We start from the raw sequence: 18,363 nt of genomic DNA on the forward strand, positions 1-18,363 counted from the left end.
TATGAAATTATGATCTTAATGTCATTACAGATATTTTAATTATATTAACTATAACTTCTTGGCCTTTGTTTTTGCGGTGGAGGAAATTAACAACAACTCAGACCTCTTACCCAACATCACACTGGGGCTCCATATTAAAGATTCTTTTACGTATACAAGGAAAATAATTGAATCAGCCTTGCAAATTTTGGCAGGACAGAACACAATCGTAAATTTCAAGTGTAATTCATTTCGCACAGTGGCTGCCATCATTGAAGGCTTTACAAATGAGGAAACATATGCATTCTACAACATATTCCAGATATATCACTACCCACAGGTCAGAGAGATTCTTAATATTACTTTATATTCTACCCCTTACTCTATATAGTCCAACCTTGCATATATAAATCCTCTTCAAATGAATTCATCTATATTATGCTGCCAAAATGCTCTTTCCTTAGCAGTTTCAGGAAGAACATTTGAGACGCCTGCTCCCAAAATGTGTGAATCAAATCTGAATAGAAAGAGGTCTGTGCTGAGGAAGTGGCCCAACTAGATTTGAGCTTGAGCTTTATGGAGGGAAGTATAATATTCCAAGTTAGGGAAGTTGCATGTCCTTTTCTTCCTGGAGCTTCCTGGAGCTTCCAGCAAGAAATATGTAGAACAGCCACAAGTGGGAAATCCCACCAGAAGCTCACTGGAATATCTATGAACTATGGAAGGAGAGGAAGGAGAAGAATTAGCAAATGTATTGTGAGTCTGGGCAACAGCTGTCCCCTGTTGTTATATAGAAGAAAGATAGAGACTTGTTCACATGCTAATTGAACTGAACAGAGGTATATAAGTCTGACCAACAACTGCTCATTACAGGAACAATGTGACCTAAGGAGAAGAGTCTGGTCATGTGGGGACTGGATCTTGATTCTTTGCCAGAGAAAGTATAACATAGGAGAAGCTGCTGGAAACATAAGAGGTCTGTTAAAAATTCCAGGACTGATTTTATAAAAATATATTAAACAATAAGAACATAAGAACTTCCGGTCATCTTCAAAGTTCTCCCCTTCCCTAAATATACACTTTTCCCAATTTCATTTCCACTTCTGAAACAGTCATTAGAAAACAGATGTTCAGGAATCGACAAAAGTTGCTTCATCAAATTTTGCTTTATAACTTCAATGGTGTCAAATCACTTTCCTTTTAGTATGGATTTAAGTTTAGGAAACAAGATGTCAGCTGGGCCAAGTCAGGAAATTAAGGTAGATTGAGAAGAGCTGTCATTGTGATTTTTGTGCACAATTTGTGGTTGTTCTTCTAGTCATCGGTCATCAACAGTGGAACAAATTTTGCTGCAACACAATACATCCCCAAATTGAACAGACCTTGTACAGTCCAAGGTACACATGTCACTATAAACTGCTTATAATGTATGGTGAACCCTCATTTGAAAGCTTTATCACTCTCATATTCTTTCAATCTTAGTTATCAATCATCAGAGCTACAGTACCATAACATCATAAGGGCAAAACAGTTGCAACACTGGGAGAGACTGGAGGTCCACCAAGCCTAGTATCCTGTTTCCAGCAGTGGTCAACCCAGGTCACAAGTATTTGGAGAGATTCCAAAAGAGTGAAATAGATTTTATGTTGCTAATCCTAGGCATAACCAGTGGAATTCCACAAGTCCATCTTAATAATGGCTAATGGACTTTTATTTTAGGAAATTATTTAAACTTTTTTTAAAAACCCTGCTAAGATAACTGCTTTCACCTCATTCTCTGGCAGAAAATTTGAGTTTAATTACATGTTAAGCTAGGAGCTGTTTTAGCCATTTTGCTTTAAATCTACCACTTAGTAGCTTCATTGTATGTCCACTAGACCTAATGAAGATAAAAATAGAGCTTTAAATTTATCCCTGTAAGGTAGTGGTAGCCAATGTAGATTTTTCTAGAAGATTGCAATGTGGTCATGCTGCTTTCACTCTGATTTCTGAATTAGTTGCAGATGATTCAAACTCTTTTTGTTTAGACCAATGCACGGAGCATTGCAGTAGTCTAGTCGTGATGATATCATGGTATGGACAACTCTGTTTAGACTTGTATTTTCAATATATGGAGAGATATTTCATAGTTGCCAAAGATGATACAGACTATTTTTAAAGGTTGTTTGAATTTGTAGGATCAGAGTGAGCGGTGAGTCTAACAGTATCCCAAGATTCCTTTCCTGTCATTTTAGGGGGAGTTCATATGTATCCAAATAAATTTTAAAGTCGGGTATTTGTCCCATTGTGTTAGGAACCCAAAGAATCTCTGTTTCGTTTGGGTTCAGATGGAGTTTGTTGTTGTTTTCCTATTCCTGATTTGCTGTTAGACAGTGTCACAGGGCGGACCCAGTTTCTAGTGAGAAAGTCTTGCTAGAAGAAGGAAATGAGGTTAAATCCCTTGAAAGTATTCCTAAGCCTGCTAAGGAGAGTCCCAAAGCAACCCCTAGGAATACTCACAAGCCAAGCCTTCCAGCAAAGAAACCTCCTAAAGCCCTGCCTAAAGCAGGCAGATCTGGTTTAGCTTTACCTAAAAACAATCAAATCCAAAACGTATTGTATATTGAGTTTAGTAGAAGGGTTTCATTCATACCACATCAAAAAGACTACAGACATAAAAAAAATATATATATAATAGTAATAATAAATACATAAATGGAGATAAACAAACCTCATCCACAAGGCCGAGACTACACAAGTGCCCAAAGCCGCTTGTTTCATCACTGGTTTGGAAAAAAACTCCGTACAAATATATATACTTTCATTTCATTCATATCAATGGAATTTCTTATTTGTAATGTTCGATTAGTCTTGTGTATCAAAAAGTGTGAATAGAAGTCCAGTCTATCTAAAACAGTAATAGAGGCAACAGCTCAGTCTCATAGAGTTCTTAATGACGTGGACCAAAAAGCAAAAAATGTCAGATATTGAAAAAATGACTTATCTTAGGGTGCTTTAGCAAACATCTTCTCATCTAATATCTGGATTCTCTTCCTGACAGAAAAGTCTTTCTGTTTCGCCTCTGCAGGCTACTTCAGGGGATCCATTTTTAGTATTCAATCATCTCCACGCTCTTATGTAGCATAAACAGTGGAACTAACTCCTCTCAAGATGGCTCTGGGCTCTGGGCTCTGGGTTCTGGGCCATCTTGAGAGGAGTTAGTTCCACTGTTTATGCTACATAAGAGCGTGGAGATGATTGAATACTAAAGATGGATCCCCTGAAGTAGCCTGCAGAGGCGAAACAGAAAGACTTTTCTGTCGAGAAGAGAAGCCAGAAATTAGATAAGAAGATGTTTGCTAAAGCACCCTAAGGTAAGTCATTTTTTTCTATATCTGACTTTTTTTGCTTTTTGGTCCACGTCATTAAGAACTCTATGAGACTGAGCTGTTGCCTCTATTACTGTTTTAGATAGATTGGACTTCTATTCACACTTTTTGATACACGAGACTAATCGAACGTTACAAATAAGAAATTCCTTTGATATGAATGAAATGAAAGTATATATATTTGTACGGAGTTTTTTTCTAAACCAGTGATGAAACAAGCGGCTTTGGGCACTTGTGTAGTCCCGGCTGCTTGTGGATCAGGTTTGTTTTTCTCCGTTTATGTATTTATTATTATACTAGTCGTTAAGCCCGTTACATTAACGGGTGCTAGAATTTATGTCTGTCCGTATTTTTCTTTCTGTCTCTTTCCTCCCTCCATTTCCCTGTGTAGCGCTGTCTCTGCTTTCTTCCTCAGTCTGCACTCTCAAGCTGTAACATTACTGCTTAGCTTTTTCTCCCTGCAAGCATCTCTGCTCTCTTTCTCATCCCCAGTCTCTTTGCTATTTTTCTCTTCTTGCAGGGGTCTCTGCTCTCCTTTCTCTATATGTTCCTGATTCCTGCAAACTTCTGTTTTCTCTGTATGCTCTTGATCCTGTGTTTCCCTGTAGGTGTCTTTTCCCTTTTTTTTTATTTTATTCCTTCTTCATGTATGGTTGATTTATCAAAAGTTTTTTATTTTTCCTATTTGTTGCATGCCTGTCTCCTTGGCTGCTGTATGTTTCTAATTTTTTGCTTTGTGTGTTTGTTTGTGTTTTTTTGCTGATTGTCTACTTGGTCGCTGTCAGTCTGTCTGTCTCATTGGCTGCTGTATGTCTGTATGCCTTTTTTTCAGTCTAACTCCTTGGCCACTGTATGTCTGGAAGGTTTTTTTTCCTGAATTTATCCTTGGGCATTGTAATTTTTATTTTTTTCTGTTTGTCTCCTTGGCTGTTTGTATTTTTTTGCTGTCTCTCTGTCTGTCTACTTGGACGCTGTATGTAAGTATGTCTGTCTCCTTGGCTGCTGTATGTCTGTTTGTCATTTTTTTTTCCTGTGTCTCTCTCTCCTTGTCATCTATGTTTTGTTATTTTTTCAATCTGTCTCTTTAGCCCCCTGTCCTTCTGTGAGTGTCTGTGTCTCTCTCTCTCCTTGTCCTCTGTGTTTTGTTATTTTTTCAATCTGTGTCTTTAGCCCCCTGTCCTTCTATGACTGTCTGTGTGTCTCTCTCTACTTGTGCACTGTTGTTTGTTTGTTTTTTTCAATCTCTCTTTAGCTCCTGATCCCCTCTCACTGACCCTTGCGCGACTGCATGTAATTCCGGTTAGGTTTCCATGGCAACCCTGCTCGCGGGTCTGTGAGTGTAGGGCCGTTTTGTCAGGTCTGGCGGCGCCGGGTTGGGAAGAGTCCTGGCTCCTTTTTTGGTTTGGGCCCGTGCAGAGGGGCTCAACAGCGCACAACCACCTTTCCTTCCCTCCCTCCATCAGGTGCAGTGCAGCTCAACCAATGTTAAAAGCAGCCGCGTCAAAATCGGAGCCCTGCCACTGCCGTAGCACTTTCCCCTCTGCCTTGGTCCCGCCCCTTCTCTGACATATGGGACCGCGGCAGAGGGAACGTGTTACGGTGGTGGCAGGGCTCCAATTTCAAAGCAGCTGCTTTTAACATAGGCGGAGCTGAACTGTACCTGATGGAGGAAGGGAAGGAACGGTGGGGCAAATTAGGTCAACGGCAGGAATTGTTTGGTGGACCAAGCACTGTGAAACCGTGAGGAAGGCCGCCACCGCAGCCTCGCAGCTAGGTAGGGGGACAACAATGGCGCTTATGCTCAAGCCCCCGCCGCAGCTCCTCTCTCGATCCTGGTGCGGTTCGGGAGAGGATTCGTGGTGGCGGCTTGAGCATAAGCGCAATTGTTGTCCAAGTTGCCGAGTTTGGTGACGTAAACCCGCGCATGCGCACTAAAAAAAACGCGACGGATCAGGGAACACGTTTTTTTTAGTGCGCATGCGCGTCCTACCATTTTATTATATTAGATATATATATTTTTTATATCCGTGGTCTTTTTGATGTGGTATGAATGAAACCCTTCTACTAAACTCAATATACAATATGTTTTGGATTTGATTGCTTTTGGATATATACGATTGTATCCCTCGATATATTTAGCTTTACCTAAGCCAGTTGTGGGAAAAAAGAGGGAAAGACTACATCTCCCAGAAGCAATAGGGCCAGAAAAAGGAAAGAGCAGGAATGAAATACTCACCTTACCCAAACAAGCTCAAACTAGTTTAGGCCAGTGAGAAGTTCTCTGAGGGCAGGCTACCCTAACACACCTGAAGGGAGGACTAATCAGCTCCCTGCAATGAAAGAAAAGGGTTTAGTTTTCACACAGACAGTTCCAGGGCCATCCTCATAGTGCACACCTGCTCCAGACTAGAGAGTGGCACGGGGACAGAAATCCCACCTATCCCCGCCCGTCCCCGCCAAGATCCTCTCCGTCCCCACCCGTCCCCGTTAGAATCCTCTCCATCCCCACCTGTCCCCGCAAGGAATTACCTCCATCCCTGCCTATCCCCATAAAAGCAGCAATTACTTCTGACAGGATCATCAATTCCACAGTTTCTTTTGTGTTTGTGCTGCTGTTTTCCTTGTGGAATCTCTTTGGTGGAACCCTTTTTTTGTTTTCTGTTCAGGTAATTAACTTATAAACCCCCTCTTTTACTGATGTGTCCATTATATTATATGGATGAACCCTGCTTCCAAAGCCTTCCATCCCCGTGGGAGTCCCGTTGGCTAGAGGGGGTCCCCATGGGAGTCCCGTGGGTTAGGGGGGGAATCCCACGGGACCCGCGGGATTCCCATGATCCCCATTCCCATGCAGACCTCTACTCCGGACTCAGCAGCCAGAGCCACACAGAAAGAAGAAAGCAGCAGACTACAGCCACAGAGAACCAGAAAGCAACAGTCCACCTCATGGCAACAAACTCAGGCAGAGGTTTGTAATGAGAGGCTAATGATAAGGTTAATTTTGGGTTTGTGCAGGATAGTGAAATAGCAGATAATATTACCTATGATATGGAAATAAAATGTTCTGATTTGCTCAGCTCTGAAGGTATGAGCATAGGCTGAGAGCCATTGCTAATAAGGGAGCTAGAGGGAAAAGTAAAGTCTGTCTAAGTTTATTGAAAATGTTGAGGTTTTGTTTTGAACTTTAAATACAAGCCACAGGCAGCCATTTTCTTGGGATCTGGGGTGGGTATCTTTCCAAGCTGATCCATAGAGGGAAGATTATTTGGAGAGGATCCAACCCTTGGGGCATTAAGCATAACACCAAGGGAGTTTTGCCTGGCAGAAGTGAGAAGCCGCTGCCAAGCTCCTCAATAATTGACGCCAAGTACCATGCAAACGGGCAATGTTTTTAAGCACAATATGAAAATGTAACAGCAAAAAAATGTATTTAACAAAGGATATTGTCTCAATTGGTATCCCTCCCATTGGAGGGATTGGTACAGGTAGATACCAAGTCAAAAAAAAAATCTAGCTGTAAGTAATCATCCCTAGCTTACACAAAGGCATGTATCAATTTTTATAACCTTCTCTCATGGCTACACCCTTTACTCTTATGCCAATCAGAACTCATATTGCAAATTTGCTCATATCTACCATATCCTATCATTTCCTGGTAACCATAGCTGCTCTTATATATAAATGACCAATCCATACACAAGTCCACTGTTTTTTTTCTATAGTTCTGTCATTTCCTTATTTGGCAATTTAAAGTTGTTGTTTTTGTGTTAGCTGGTGTCAGGTCCAGCCTAGCTAAAAAGTTCAGGGCAGCCTGTATATAGAGTCTTGATATCAGTTAGTTTATAAGAGTTCCACTTCATATGAGTCCTCAGAAGAAAAGCTTTTATTTTGTTGGAATAAGGCTTTTATATTCTGGCATGTTTTTTTGTTTGTGAATGCTGGACATAAGCAAAAGATGATACAAACCTGAGCATTTTATTTGACACTTGTTTATGCTGGTAAAACAATAAACAGTATCTAAGAAAACTGCACCCAAAGTTTTGAACACTTATTTTGATACCAATACCAAGCTACCAAAAGAACCTTGCAAACTGCTCAGCCGAGATTGTGTACACTGGGTTAGGTCAGTTGCTGAGCCCAGCTTGGCCATGCCCAGTTTCAACAGGCAGTCAGTTTACTCAAAGCTGTGGGTAGATCTCATTTAATGGGTATGATAAGTTGTGTGTCATAGGCATGGATATAGAATTTTGAGTCCATTAACTAAAGCAGTTCAGTCAAAGGCTTAAGGTGGATATTAAATCAGATGGAAGAGAGTATGGACCCCTGTGGCACCCCACAGTTCACTGCCCAAGGTAATGATGTGTTGTTGCTGAACAAAACTCATTGTTGTCTCTTTGACAAATAGGTTTTGAGCCATGTACTGTAAATACTGTGCTACTAATACCTTTTTTTGTCATTCTTATAAGAATGATATTATGATTCACAGTGTTAAAGGTTAATGTCCTGTAATGATCCCTGTGCAGATTATCAAGAAGGGACACAATAACTATCTCTGTTCTATACCCAGGTCTGAAGCCAGAATGACATCCTGGTCTAGATATTTACATTCAATTAACCGGTTATTGAGTTGAATGCAAACTGTCCATTCTATGTTTTGTCAGGAAACACATGTTAGGGACTGGTTGGTAGTTTTTGAGCTTGTCCTCATCAAGGGAGCTCTTTATCATCAGGAGGTGTACCACAGGTCTTTTTTTGTGTTGTTGGCTGCTGCCCTTCTCCAAACAAGGAGTGAACAATTTAATTGGCCCCTTCAACGAGGCCAATACTGACTTGTATTATTTTTGCTGGACAGCGGGCAGGTTGTAGGCCATAGGCCTTTCAGGGGGATTTCAACAGCTTCCTCTGTGACCTGGTTGAATGAATCTCAGATGGTTCTGCTTCTTTCTTTTCCATTTCTAAAATCTGATTTGATTTCTTAGTTGCCACCACACACTGAGCTCTGGATTTCAATGTATCCTCAGTGATGACATCTGGATCCTTTCCATGGGTGGTGGCTCATAACTTGGAACCCTGCACTTGATCACATTTAACCTCATCTACCCGTGTACTTATCTCTGCTTTCAGGAGAAAGGAACCTTGAAAATTAGACCAAGTGGTGCAATCGGTAGGAAGAAATATCAGCCCATCTTTCTACCTACTGTTTCCCCTTGAATTGTCCCTATTTCCCTTTACTTAAAATGCATTCACTCTAAAACAGTGGTCTCCAACTCAAACCCTTTGCAGGACCACATTTTGGATTTGTAGGTACTTGGAAGGCCTCAGAAAAAATAGTTAATGTCTTATTAAAGAAATAACAATTTTGCATGAGGTAGAACTCTGTATAGTTTAGAAACCTTCCTCTCACCCAAAGGCCTGCATGTTCTCCCCTTCTTTGCAGTATCCTCCAGCTTCCCCCCTGGCCTCCTGATCTTATTTTCAGCTAATTACCGCCATCGGCCTCCACAGCACGTTCCCTCTGCTGGGATCCTACCCCTCCTCTGACGTCAGGTGCAAGATCGCAGCAGAGGGAATGTGCTGCTGAGGACAACGGCAGCCTGCAAGGATCACTGCAGCACTGGAAATCCTCTCTGCAGGCTGCAGTAATAATCTGAAGGTAAGAGCGGGAGGCCAGGGGCAAACCAGAGGACGCTGCAAAGAGCAGTCAGCACTAGTACAGACTACGTGCCACAAAATAGTACCTGGCAGGCCGCATGTGGCCCCCGGGCCGCCATTTTCAGACCACTTCTCTAAAACAAATATACATACTTTTTAATGACTGGATTGAAGAATATTTACAGCTTGAAAAATTTACTGACTGTTCCCACTTTGTATTCTTCCAGAGGCTCCAAAGAAAAGCCAATACCATATAATGTTGTCATGATTAACTTGCAAAGCAATACTACAATAAAATCATTCTACATTCAAATACATTTAAGTACCTCCCTGGATTTGTGAGGGAGGGTGGGAGGAAGAGAGTTGGCCTAATGTGAGGCTGTCTATGTGTAAATGACTAAATATCCCCAAAGGGGGAGAATGCAATATCAGGTATATTATACATTCCTTTATAAAATGATCTTCATAAAGAGCAATTTTATAAAAGAGAGACTAACAGGAGCCTAGACACAAGCACCCTCCTGCAAACTATGTGCTGTTAAATCCTATGACCTATGTGATATAAGCTGTTCTCTCAGAGAGATGAAAAAGGATTATATATTCATTATTTTATATTGTCCTGTTAGGTCAGTTATATCTCACAGAATCTTTATATGAGTGACCCTGTTAAGTATCCTTATTTTTACCGGACTATCCCCAATGAGTTGCATCTCTGTGCTGCAATAGACAAGCTACTGAAGTATTTTGGCTGGAAATGGGTCAATATCATATCAACCGATGACGAAAGCAGTGTGAGAGCTATCGAGATCATGAAAGAAGGGATTGAACGGAATGGTGGCTGCATCGCATTACATCAAAGCTGTCCTCACCAGAGCATTTGCTCAAGTGTAGAATTACAGAAATTTTATAGAGCAATTAAACAATCATCTGCTGTGAACATTTACTACTTTAATAAAAATTCTGCATTTTCTCTATTTGATCTATGGAATCTTCAAGCAAATGTGAAAAGTGGCCTGGTTTTCATCACTATAGCTGAGGTAGAAAAAAAAATAAATCTAAAACATTTTAACATAAGGAACAAGTTCTTTATATTCAAACCATATAAGAAAGCTATGCCAAATTTTTATAAATTTATCCGTGAGATGATACCTGTCAGGCTGGCAAGTGATGTCTTCAGTAAAGATTGGTGGAAGGTCCTGTGTGACAGCAGATGCCCAAAGAAGATCAGAAGAGACTGCAACTCTACACTTAAGAAAAGTATCGTAGCTCACTGTCTTGGCACATTCTATGGGAGCAGCTATAGTGTGTATAATGCTGTTTATGCCGTGGCACACGCACTGCATAACATGATCATGTCTGGCTCAAGAAATGGCACTACATGGACTAGAGAAAATATGGACATTTTGTACTCTTTGCCATGGAAGGTAAGGACCTGAATTCAAGACAAGATTAGTTCATTGAGGGCCCCTAGGCACACAGGTCCACTGGGCCCTCTGCCTCCCTATCATGCCCCCTGCCCCATTTTCTTATTTACTTCTTTATTTCCACTTTATTTCTTTTATTTTAAAATTCAAAACAAACAACAAAGATTACCATAACCAGTGTACAGTTTTTCTTCTATGCAACCTCCAAAGATCTCTGACCAAATCCCCCCTTCCTTCCTAGAGGAAGAGATCTGCAGCTGGCAGGGCTTTGGGAAGCCCACCAATTTATATTTTGCATTTGGGTAGGAGGCAAGGGGCATGGCGGAAAGAAAATTTGGTGCCTGTCATTTTATTGGACTAATACATTTCTCAATTAGCTTTCAGAGATTAAAACCTTTTTCTTCAGGTCAATAAACTATACTGCTTTTACAGTATCCCTGCTCTGACCCAGGAAAGGAGTTATGGTCTTTGAATTAGTAAAATATGTATTAAAATTAGTCCAATAAACAGGATCACCTTATTTCCATTTTCTATTAATAAACTATTATCAACACAGCTACAATAATACTTTATCCTAAAGCAAAAATAAATATATAAAACAAATATAATTTTTTTTCTACCTTTGTCATCTTTCTGCATTCCTCATCATTTTCTTCCTTCCATCCACTATCTGCCCTCTCTCTGCCTCTTCTATATGCCATCTGATCTTTTTGTATGCCTCTTCCTAAAACTGTCTGCCTCTCCCTTCCATCTCTCCCTCCCACTAACAAGATTTTAGCATCTCTCTCTCTCTCTCCCCTCCTTTCCTTTCCTCAGATATGGTATCTGTCTCCTTCCTCCTTTCCTCCTCCCAGGTCTGGTATCTTTCTCCTTCACTTCTCTCTCCATGGTCTGGTATCTCTTTTCCTTCGTAATAAATAGCCTACTCTATAAAAGAAGGGTCATAACATATAAACTGGAAGAAAGAGACGTACTCTCATTTCATGGAACTGTCTTGAATCTATGGGCTTTCAAGTTTGCACCACTTAATTAATACTGGTTAGAAGTACCAATGTTTTCAGAAAATTTAATAGATAGCAGAGGGTGGCAATCGGTTTATGGGAACTTTTTGACAAAAAGTCAGAAGTTCACCAGGGTTGGTCAAACATACAGCACCCTAAAGTGCCTGCAAGGTTACCTACAAAAATATAACGCCATCCTCTAGCTCTAGCTCAATAAGCTTTTTTTGTATACAGTCCTCCCCCATGAATTCACGGTCGGTGGTTCGCGGTTCTGGTCATTTGCAGTATTTTCCGACCATGAACCGCCTACCAGAAGAGGACAGCTGGAGAGGATAGGGCAGCCGGAGCGCCAGCGAATGAAGGAAATCATTCGCTGTGTGCTGACTGCCTCTTCCTGTACTAAAGTCGGGCCTCACCAATCAGGAGCTGCTTTGACAGGCACCTCCTGATTGGTAAGGCCCGACTTTAGTACAGGAAGAAGCAGTCGGAGCATACAGCGAATGATTTCCTTCACTCACCGGTGCTCTGGCTGCTCTTTCCTGCTCTCCCTCTGCCCTCTCCATTCTCCCCCATGAAAAACCATATTTGCGGTTTTTCAAGTTTCATGGGGGTTCCAATATCGGGAAGTACTGTATATATAAAACTCTAATAAATATGAATTCAGAAGTGCAAAAATTGGTAATAGCTATAATAAAATGCCCAAAGTGTCAAGTGCAAAATCACAACATTCCAGAATTTCAAAAAGCAAAGAAAAGTGCAAAAATCATTACTGATGAGTCTTGTGAAAGCAAGAAGTCACATATGTCCAACAAACTTATATTGTGTAACTGGATAAGACTTCTCAGAATACAAATAAGCAAAAGATATGTCTGGCTTATAAAGTAAGTAAAGTGTTCACATATACTCAGAATTGTGAAATTTGACCAAGAGCGTTAGCTCCTATAGCCAAACCCAATGCCCCATCACTGTGTATGACTTATTTTGAAAAAGAACTTGAAAAGAACATACTGTTCAAATGCTCAACTAATATTCAATGGCAAAAGCGAGAAAGACGTTCCCACTTAGCTCTCAACTGTGTCAGCTGACACAGTTGAAAGCTAAGTGGGACCTGCTGACACAGTTGAAAGCTAAGTGGGAACTTCTTTCTCTTCTTTGCCATTGAAAATTAGTTGAGCATTTGAACAGTATAATCTTTTTCAAGCTCTTTTCCAAAATAAGTCATACACAGTGATGGGGTGGTGGGTTTGGCTATAGGAGCTAACGCTCTTGGTCAAATTTCACAATTCTGAGTGTATGTGAACACTTTACTTACTTTATAAGCCAGACATATATTTTGCTTATTTGTATTCTGAGAAGTCTTATCCAGTTACACAGTATTACTTTCACTTCTTTGCCCTTTAAGCTACGACAACACACACCCACTACTAAATTCAGTGTGACTTAGTCAACAAACATAAACTACCATCTACAAGGACTTATCTCAGAAGCTGCAAACATCCTCTCTCCCCTGGCAATTGGAAGCTCCTCTCCTTCAGCGAGGAATCCAACACCTTCCTAGCATGGCCCTTCCTCTCCTCCCCCCAAAGGGTCCCTCCTCATTCACATGCTACAGGCTCTCTGAGCCCAGGGCCCCCATCTCTGAGATTAGAGGCAGGAAAGAGAGTGAAAGGAGCTAAGACTCTATCGGGGCCCCCCTCATCGCCTTTTCAAAATTAGTGGTCCAGCGTGTATCCCGCGCTGAAATCCTCCTGAAGATTGTAAATGTTGTAGCCAGCGGCACACCCGGGCCGGCATGCAGGAATGAGTTTTTATTGCTGCCAGCCAGCCCTCCACTGTTCCTTGATAGGCTGCCGCAAGTTCTCACAGGATTTGCAGTTCTCGCGGCAGCCTATCAAGGAGTGGTGCAGAGCAGGCTGGCAGCACGAAAGCTCGCTCCTGCATGCCGGCCTGGGTGTGCTGCTGGCTACTACCTTTACAAAGGAGGATTTCCCTGGACCACCAGGGAACAGGTACACGAGGGAGGGAAGGAGGGAGGGTAGTAATTATTAGTGTTGGCTGGGGCAGGAGACGGGAGGGATCTCTCCTGTCCCGGCCTACCATTAGGTAGTTTAAGTTAAGGGGAAGGGTTAATCTGCTGGCTGGGTAAGAAGGGACAATCAAGCCATTGTGACATCACTGATGAGTTGGCTCTTTTTAGGGGGAAGAGGGTACAAAGGAGGAAGGTGGGACAGTGTTCAGAGCCTTGCAGGTAGGGGGGCTTGGTTCACAGCCTGGTAGGGAATGGGACTGAGTGCACGGCAGGGAGGGAGGGGGGCTGAGTGCAGAACCTAGCAGGGCAGGACACTTGAATATTAAGCCACCTGACTTATATTCGAGTCAACCATTTTTCCTCCTTTTTGGGGGGAAAATGGGTATCTCAACTTATATTCGGATCAACTTATATTTCAGTATTTACGATATATAGGTTTTGTTTCTTTTTTTGTCACATGCCCAGCAATAACCCCAGTAGCACAGGTTAAACAGCTCCTGACTCTGCTCTTGCCCTATCAAATTATATACTTCCTCACCCTTTGATCATGCAGTAGTAGCCAACAGATCTATCCCTTTAGTTATTTGTTTGAATGCAATGAGCACCACTGTAATTAGATATTCATTGAATGTGTTTAACTAATACCAATCGATCCAATTCTTTGTCTTATATACCGGGTCATTCCCAGAAAGGGACTCGATCCGGTTCACAAAATTAACCAAAGAGGTAAAGGAGACAATGATAGGACAAAATTAATCTATTACAATCCCTTATTTATCATTTAAGAATTTCTTAAAAAGATACATCTTCAAACTCATTCTAAAAAGTGTCAAAGAAGAGAGAAGTCTAATTTCTGAAGGAAGATCATTCCAGATTTTTACCAAATCAAATGCCATAGAGTGTGAGCCTACCTAAGGTTTGTATACCCTAGTGGAAGGGAATACTAATTTAAATTTATGTATTAGATTGGGCAAGGGTGAGTAGTGGAGCTAGGAATATATTAAAGAGAAGGGGAGAAAGAATTGAACCTTGGGGCACTCATAGTTTTGGTAGATAGTGGATCTTTCTTTGAATTCTCAACAACCCCTTTCATCTAGATCAGGGATCTCAATGTCCCTTCTTGAGGGCCGCAATCCAGTCGGGTTTTCAGGATTTCCCCTATGAATATGCATTGAAAGCAGTGCATGCACATAGATCTCATGCATATTCATTGGGGAAATCCTGAAAACCCAACTAGATTGCAGCCCTTGAGGAGGGACTTTGAGAACCCTGCTCTAGATGAAAGGGGTTGTTGAGAATTCAAAGAAAGATCCATTATCTACCAAAACTATGAGTGCCCCAAGGTTCAATTCTTTCTCCCCTTCTCTTTAATATATTCCTAGCTCCACTACTCACCCTAGCCCAATCTATAGGTTTTAATGTATATACTTATGCTGATGATATTCAATTACTTCATCCCATAAATCCTACATCCCCTGAAGTCATAACAGAAATTAATCAAAAACTCAATAAAATCAGCCTTTGGCTTCGGCATAACAAACTATCATTGAACATTCTTAAAACTACTAGTGTTCTTTTCTCAATTTCCCCAGTTGACCATCTATGTCAGTATTGACTCCTCCCCAATTCAAATGGATAACAAAGTCATTCTAGACAGGGATCTTACTTTCCATCAACAAATTAGAGCAGACATGCAGTGGCATACCAAGGGTGGGGAGGCGGTCCGCCCCGGGTGCAGCCTTAGGGGGGTGCACAGCCGGCCCAGTCCCTATCGCGCTCCCTCCCTCCTTACTGCCGCCCTTCTTACTTAAGGTGACCGACTGTCCCGTTGTCCCTACCCACCGCTTCGGGATACCAAAATGTCCTGTTGTCAGGGACAGCATCCCTGACAAGGGATCGGCAATTGCTTCCCCTCCCATGCAAAACCTGCCTCCCTCCTTCCCTCCCTATAGCGCTGAAATGGTCAGGGGGGGCCATCAGGTCCGGAATCACCCTCCCTATTCTCAGGGCCGGCATTAGGGGATGGCAAGGGAGCCCTGCAATCCAGGCAGCTCTCTTAGCTGCCATCAGACCTGCCTTCGGCTGCACCGGTAAAGCTAAATTGGACGGTAAAAGCAAAGAGAGACACCGCGGGACTTTTCCACTTGTCTGCATCGCTCTCGATCCCGCCTTCTCTGAAGTGACTTCCTGTTTTTGAGGGGCGGGATCGAGAGTGGCAGAACTTCGAGGGATGCAGGCAAGTGGGAAAATCCCGTGGCATCTCTCTTTGCTTTTACCGTCCAGTTTAGCTTTACCGGCGCAGCCGAAGGCAGGGCTGATGGCAGCTAAGAGAGAAGCCTGGATCGCGGGGCCTCCGTGCCATCCCCTAATGCCGGCCCTGAGAATAAGGAGGGTGATTCCGGACCTGGCAGCCCCCCTGACCATTTCAGTGGTGTAGGGAAGGAAGGAGGGAGGCAGGCTTTAGCACGGGAGGGGAAGCAATCGCCGATTACCGGCACAGCCAAAGGCAGGGCTGATGGCAGCTAAGAATCGCCTCCAGTCTTGCAGCAGCACTGGAACACTCTGAAGGACTTCTATACCATTCAGGCCTATTAAGTTGGGGAAAAGAGAGGAGGTACTGAAATGAGATGTGTGAAGATGGTGGGTTGGCTGGCACAGGAAAGTGAAGAAATCTGCTAAATCAGATAAGGAAGAAAAAAAGGAACACAGGAAGATGCTGGACATGGAGGTTGTAGAGTGAAGGGAAAAAACAGACATGATTTGAGTAGCAAGACAGGTGGGAGATGCTAGACACAGGGTGGATGCAATAAGAAGAAAAGGAGGTTCTGGATATTAGAGTAGTAGGTAGATAGGGGGGAATGCTGACACAGAAGGAGGGAGAAGGAAAAGGGAGAGGAACAAGAGATGCCAAGTCCATGGGAGGGAAGGAAAGGAAAGGAGATACCAGACCATGGAGGGGGAGGGAGAGATGCCAGGGCATGGGGAGTGGGGAAGGAGACAGATGCCAAACCATGGGAAAGGAAGGAAGGAGGGAGGGAGAGAAAAGAAGGAGAGGAGATGCCAGATAATGAGGGGGAGGGGGAGTTGGAAGGAGAGGAGAAATATGCCAGGGCATGGGGGAGAGACAGGAAACAAATGCCAGACCAGAGGGAGAAGAGGTACCAGAGCATGGAGAGGAAGAGATGCCAGGGCATGGGGGAGGGAAGGAGATAGAGATGCCAGACCATGGGGTGGAGTGGGAAGGAAGGAAAGGAGAAGAGAGAGATTCCAGAGCATAAGGAGACAGAAAAATGGAGAGGGGGTGAAGCTGAAATGAATCATGTACAAAGGAGACAGTTTATGGAAGGAGCATAGAAAGAGGGTAGTTACCATATGGAAGAGAGAGTGGGCAGGGACACTGGATGGAAAGGGCAGAAAGGGCAGAGAATGGAAGGGGTGAGACAGAAGGTGAACAGTAGATGGAAGGGGTAGAGAGAGGGGGACAGACACTGAATGGAAGTGTGGGGGAGAGGAGGGACAGACGCTGAATGGAAGTGTGGGGAATAGGGGGACAGATGCTGAATGGAAGTATGGAGGAGAGGAGGGACAAACACTGAATGGAAGTGGGGGGAGAGGAGGGACAGACACTGAATGAAAGTGTGGGTGAGAAGGGGGCAGACTGAATGGAAGTGGAGGGAGAGGGGTAGCAGACGCTGGAAGGAAGTGGGGAGGAGAAAGAAAAAAAGGTACATGCTGGATTGAGGGAAGAGGATAGAGTTAGATACTGGAAGAGTTGAGGGAAAGAGGTGGCGAGCTTTAGGTAGACAGTAAAAAAGGAAATTGATGAAAGGGTAGTAAGAACGTAATCTAGATGGATGCAGAAAATAAATTGAAAAGGAAAATGAGGGAAGAAAGGGATCTCAGAAGAGAAGAGTGGGAGAGGAGAGAGATGCCAGACCAATGGGGTGAAAGGAGAAATGGAAGGGGAAGGCATACAGTTTCTGGAAGGGGCATAGAAGGAGAGAAGATGCCATATAGGGGCAGAGAGATGACAGACAGTGGATGGAAGGAAGAGATTAACAAGAAGATGAGGAAAGCAGAAACCAGAGAAGACAAAGGTAGAACAAAAATTTTCTATTTATTTATTGCTTTAGGAGACATGTGTCACTGCTTCTGTGGTGTTGCATTGTTTGCAAAGTCCAGCTTCTTGCTGGTTCGATTTAACCTTTGTCTATGTATTTCTATTTTATCCCCCCTTTTATAAAACTGTGGAGCGTTTTTTAGCGCCAGCCGTGGTGGTAGCAGCTCTGATGCTCAGAATTCCATGAACGTCAGAGCTGTTACCACCGTGGCTAAAATCTACACTTAAATTTTGTAAAAGGGGAAGGGGTTAGTTTGTGATGACATTTCATACTAAGCGAAGGTGTTTTCTGTGTTCTGTGTTTTCGAAAGACATGGTTTTCTGTTAGGATTGACGGTGTAGGATTAATCTGTACTAGTCTGGCTTGTTTAGTTTTACAATGTTGTATTGCAGTATGTAGGATGCTGCCTTTTCCTAGGTACACATGTGTGACATGTGGCTTGTTACTAAAAATCATGTTTTTCATATAGATGGGAGGGTGCCAAAAAAATGATGGGCCCCGGGTGTTACATATGCTAGGTACGCCACTGCAGTCATGCAGAAATGTTTTCATAAGCTCAGGTTCATCTATTCTATTTCCTCTTTTCTCGACCATTCTTCTACTAATATCTTGATTCACTCCCTAGTAATTTCAACCATTGATTATTATAATGCCCTCTATGAAGGCATAACCCAGAAAGAAATCCATCGTTTACAATTATTACAAAATACTGCTGTTAAATTAATCTATCATACTAAAAGGGTTGATTATGTCACCCCTCTTCTCTGTAAAGCACATTGGCTGCCCTTT

At 42.6% G+C, this 18,363-nt stretch overlaps 1 protein-coding gene across 1 annotated transcript in view; it reads left to right on the forward strand.

Moving 5' to 3' along the window:
- The window catches only part of LOC117368561 (vomeronasal type-2 receptor 26-like), a 44,860-nt gene that overhangs the window by 9,570 nt on the left and 16,927 nt on the right, over nucleotides 1-18,363 (forward strand). The window contains exons 2-3 of the mRNA XM_033962292.1: nucleotides 31-319; nucleotides 9,626-10,423. Of these exons, the coding sequence (XP_033818183.1) occupies nucleotides 31-319; nucleotides 9,626-10,423 (1,087 nt within the window). The remainder of the gene's footprint in view (nucleotides 1-30; nucleotides 320-9,625; nucleotides 10,424-18,363) is intronic.

This window comes from Geotrypetes seraphini, chromosome 10 (assembly GCF_902459505.1).
Source record: "Geotrypetes seraphini chromosome 10, aGeoSer1.1, whole genome shotgun sequence".
In the NCBI taxonomy this organism is placed as follows: domain Eukaryota; kingdom Metazoa; phylum Chordata; class Amphibia; order Gymnophiona; family Dermophiidae; genus Geotrypetes; species Geotrypetes seraphini.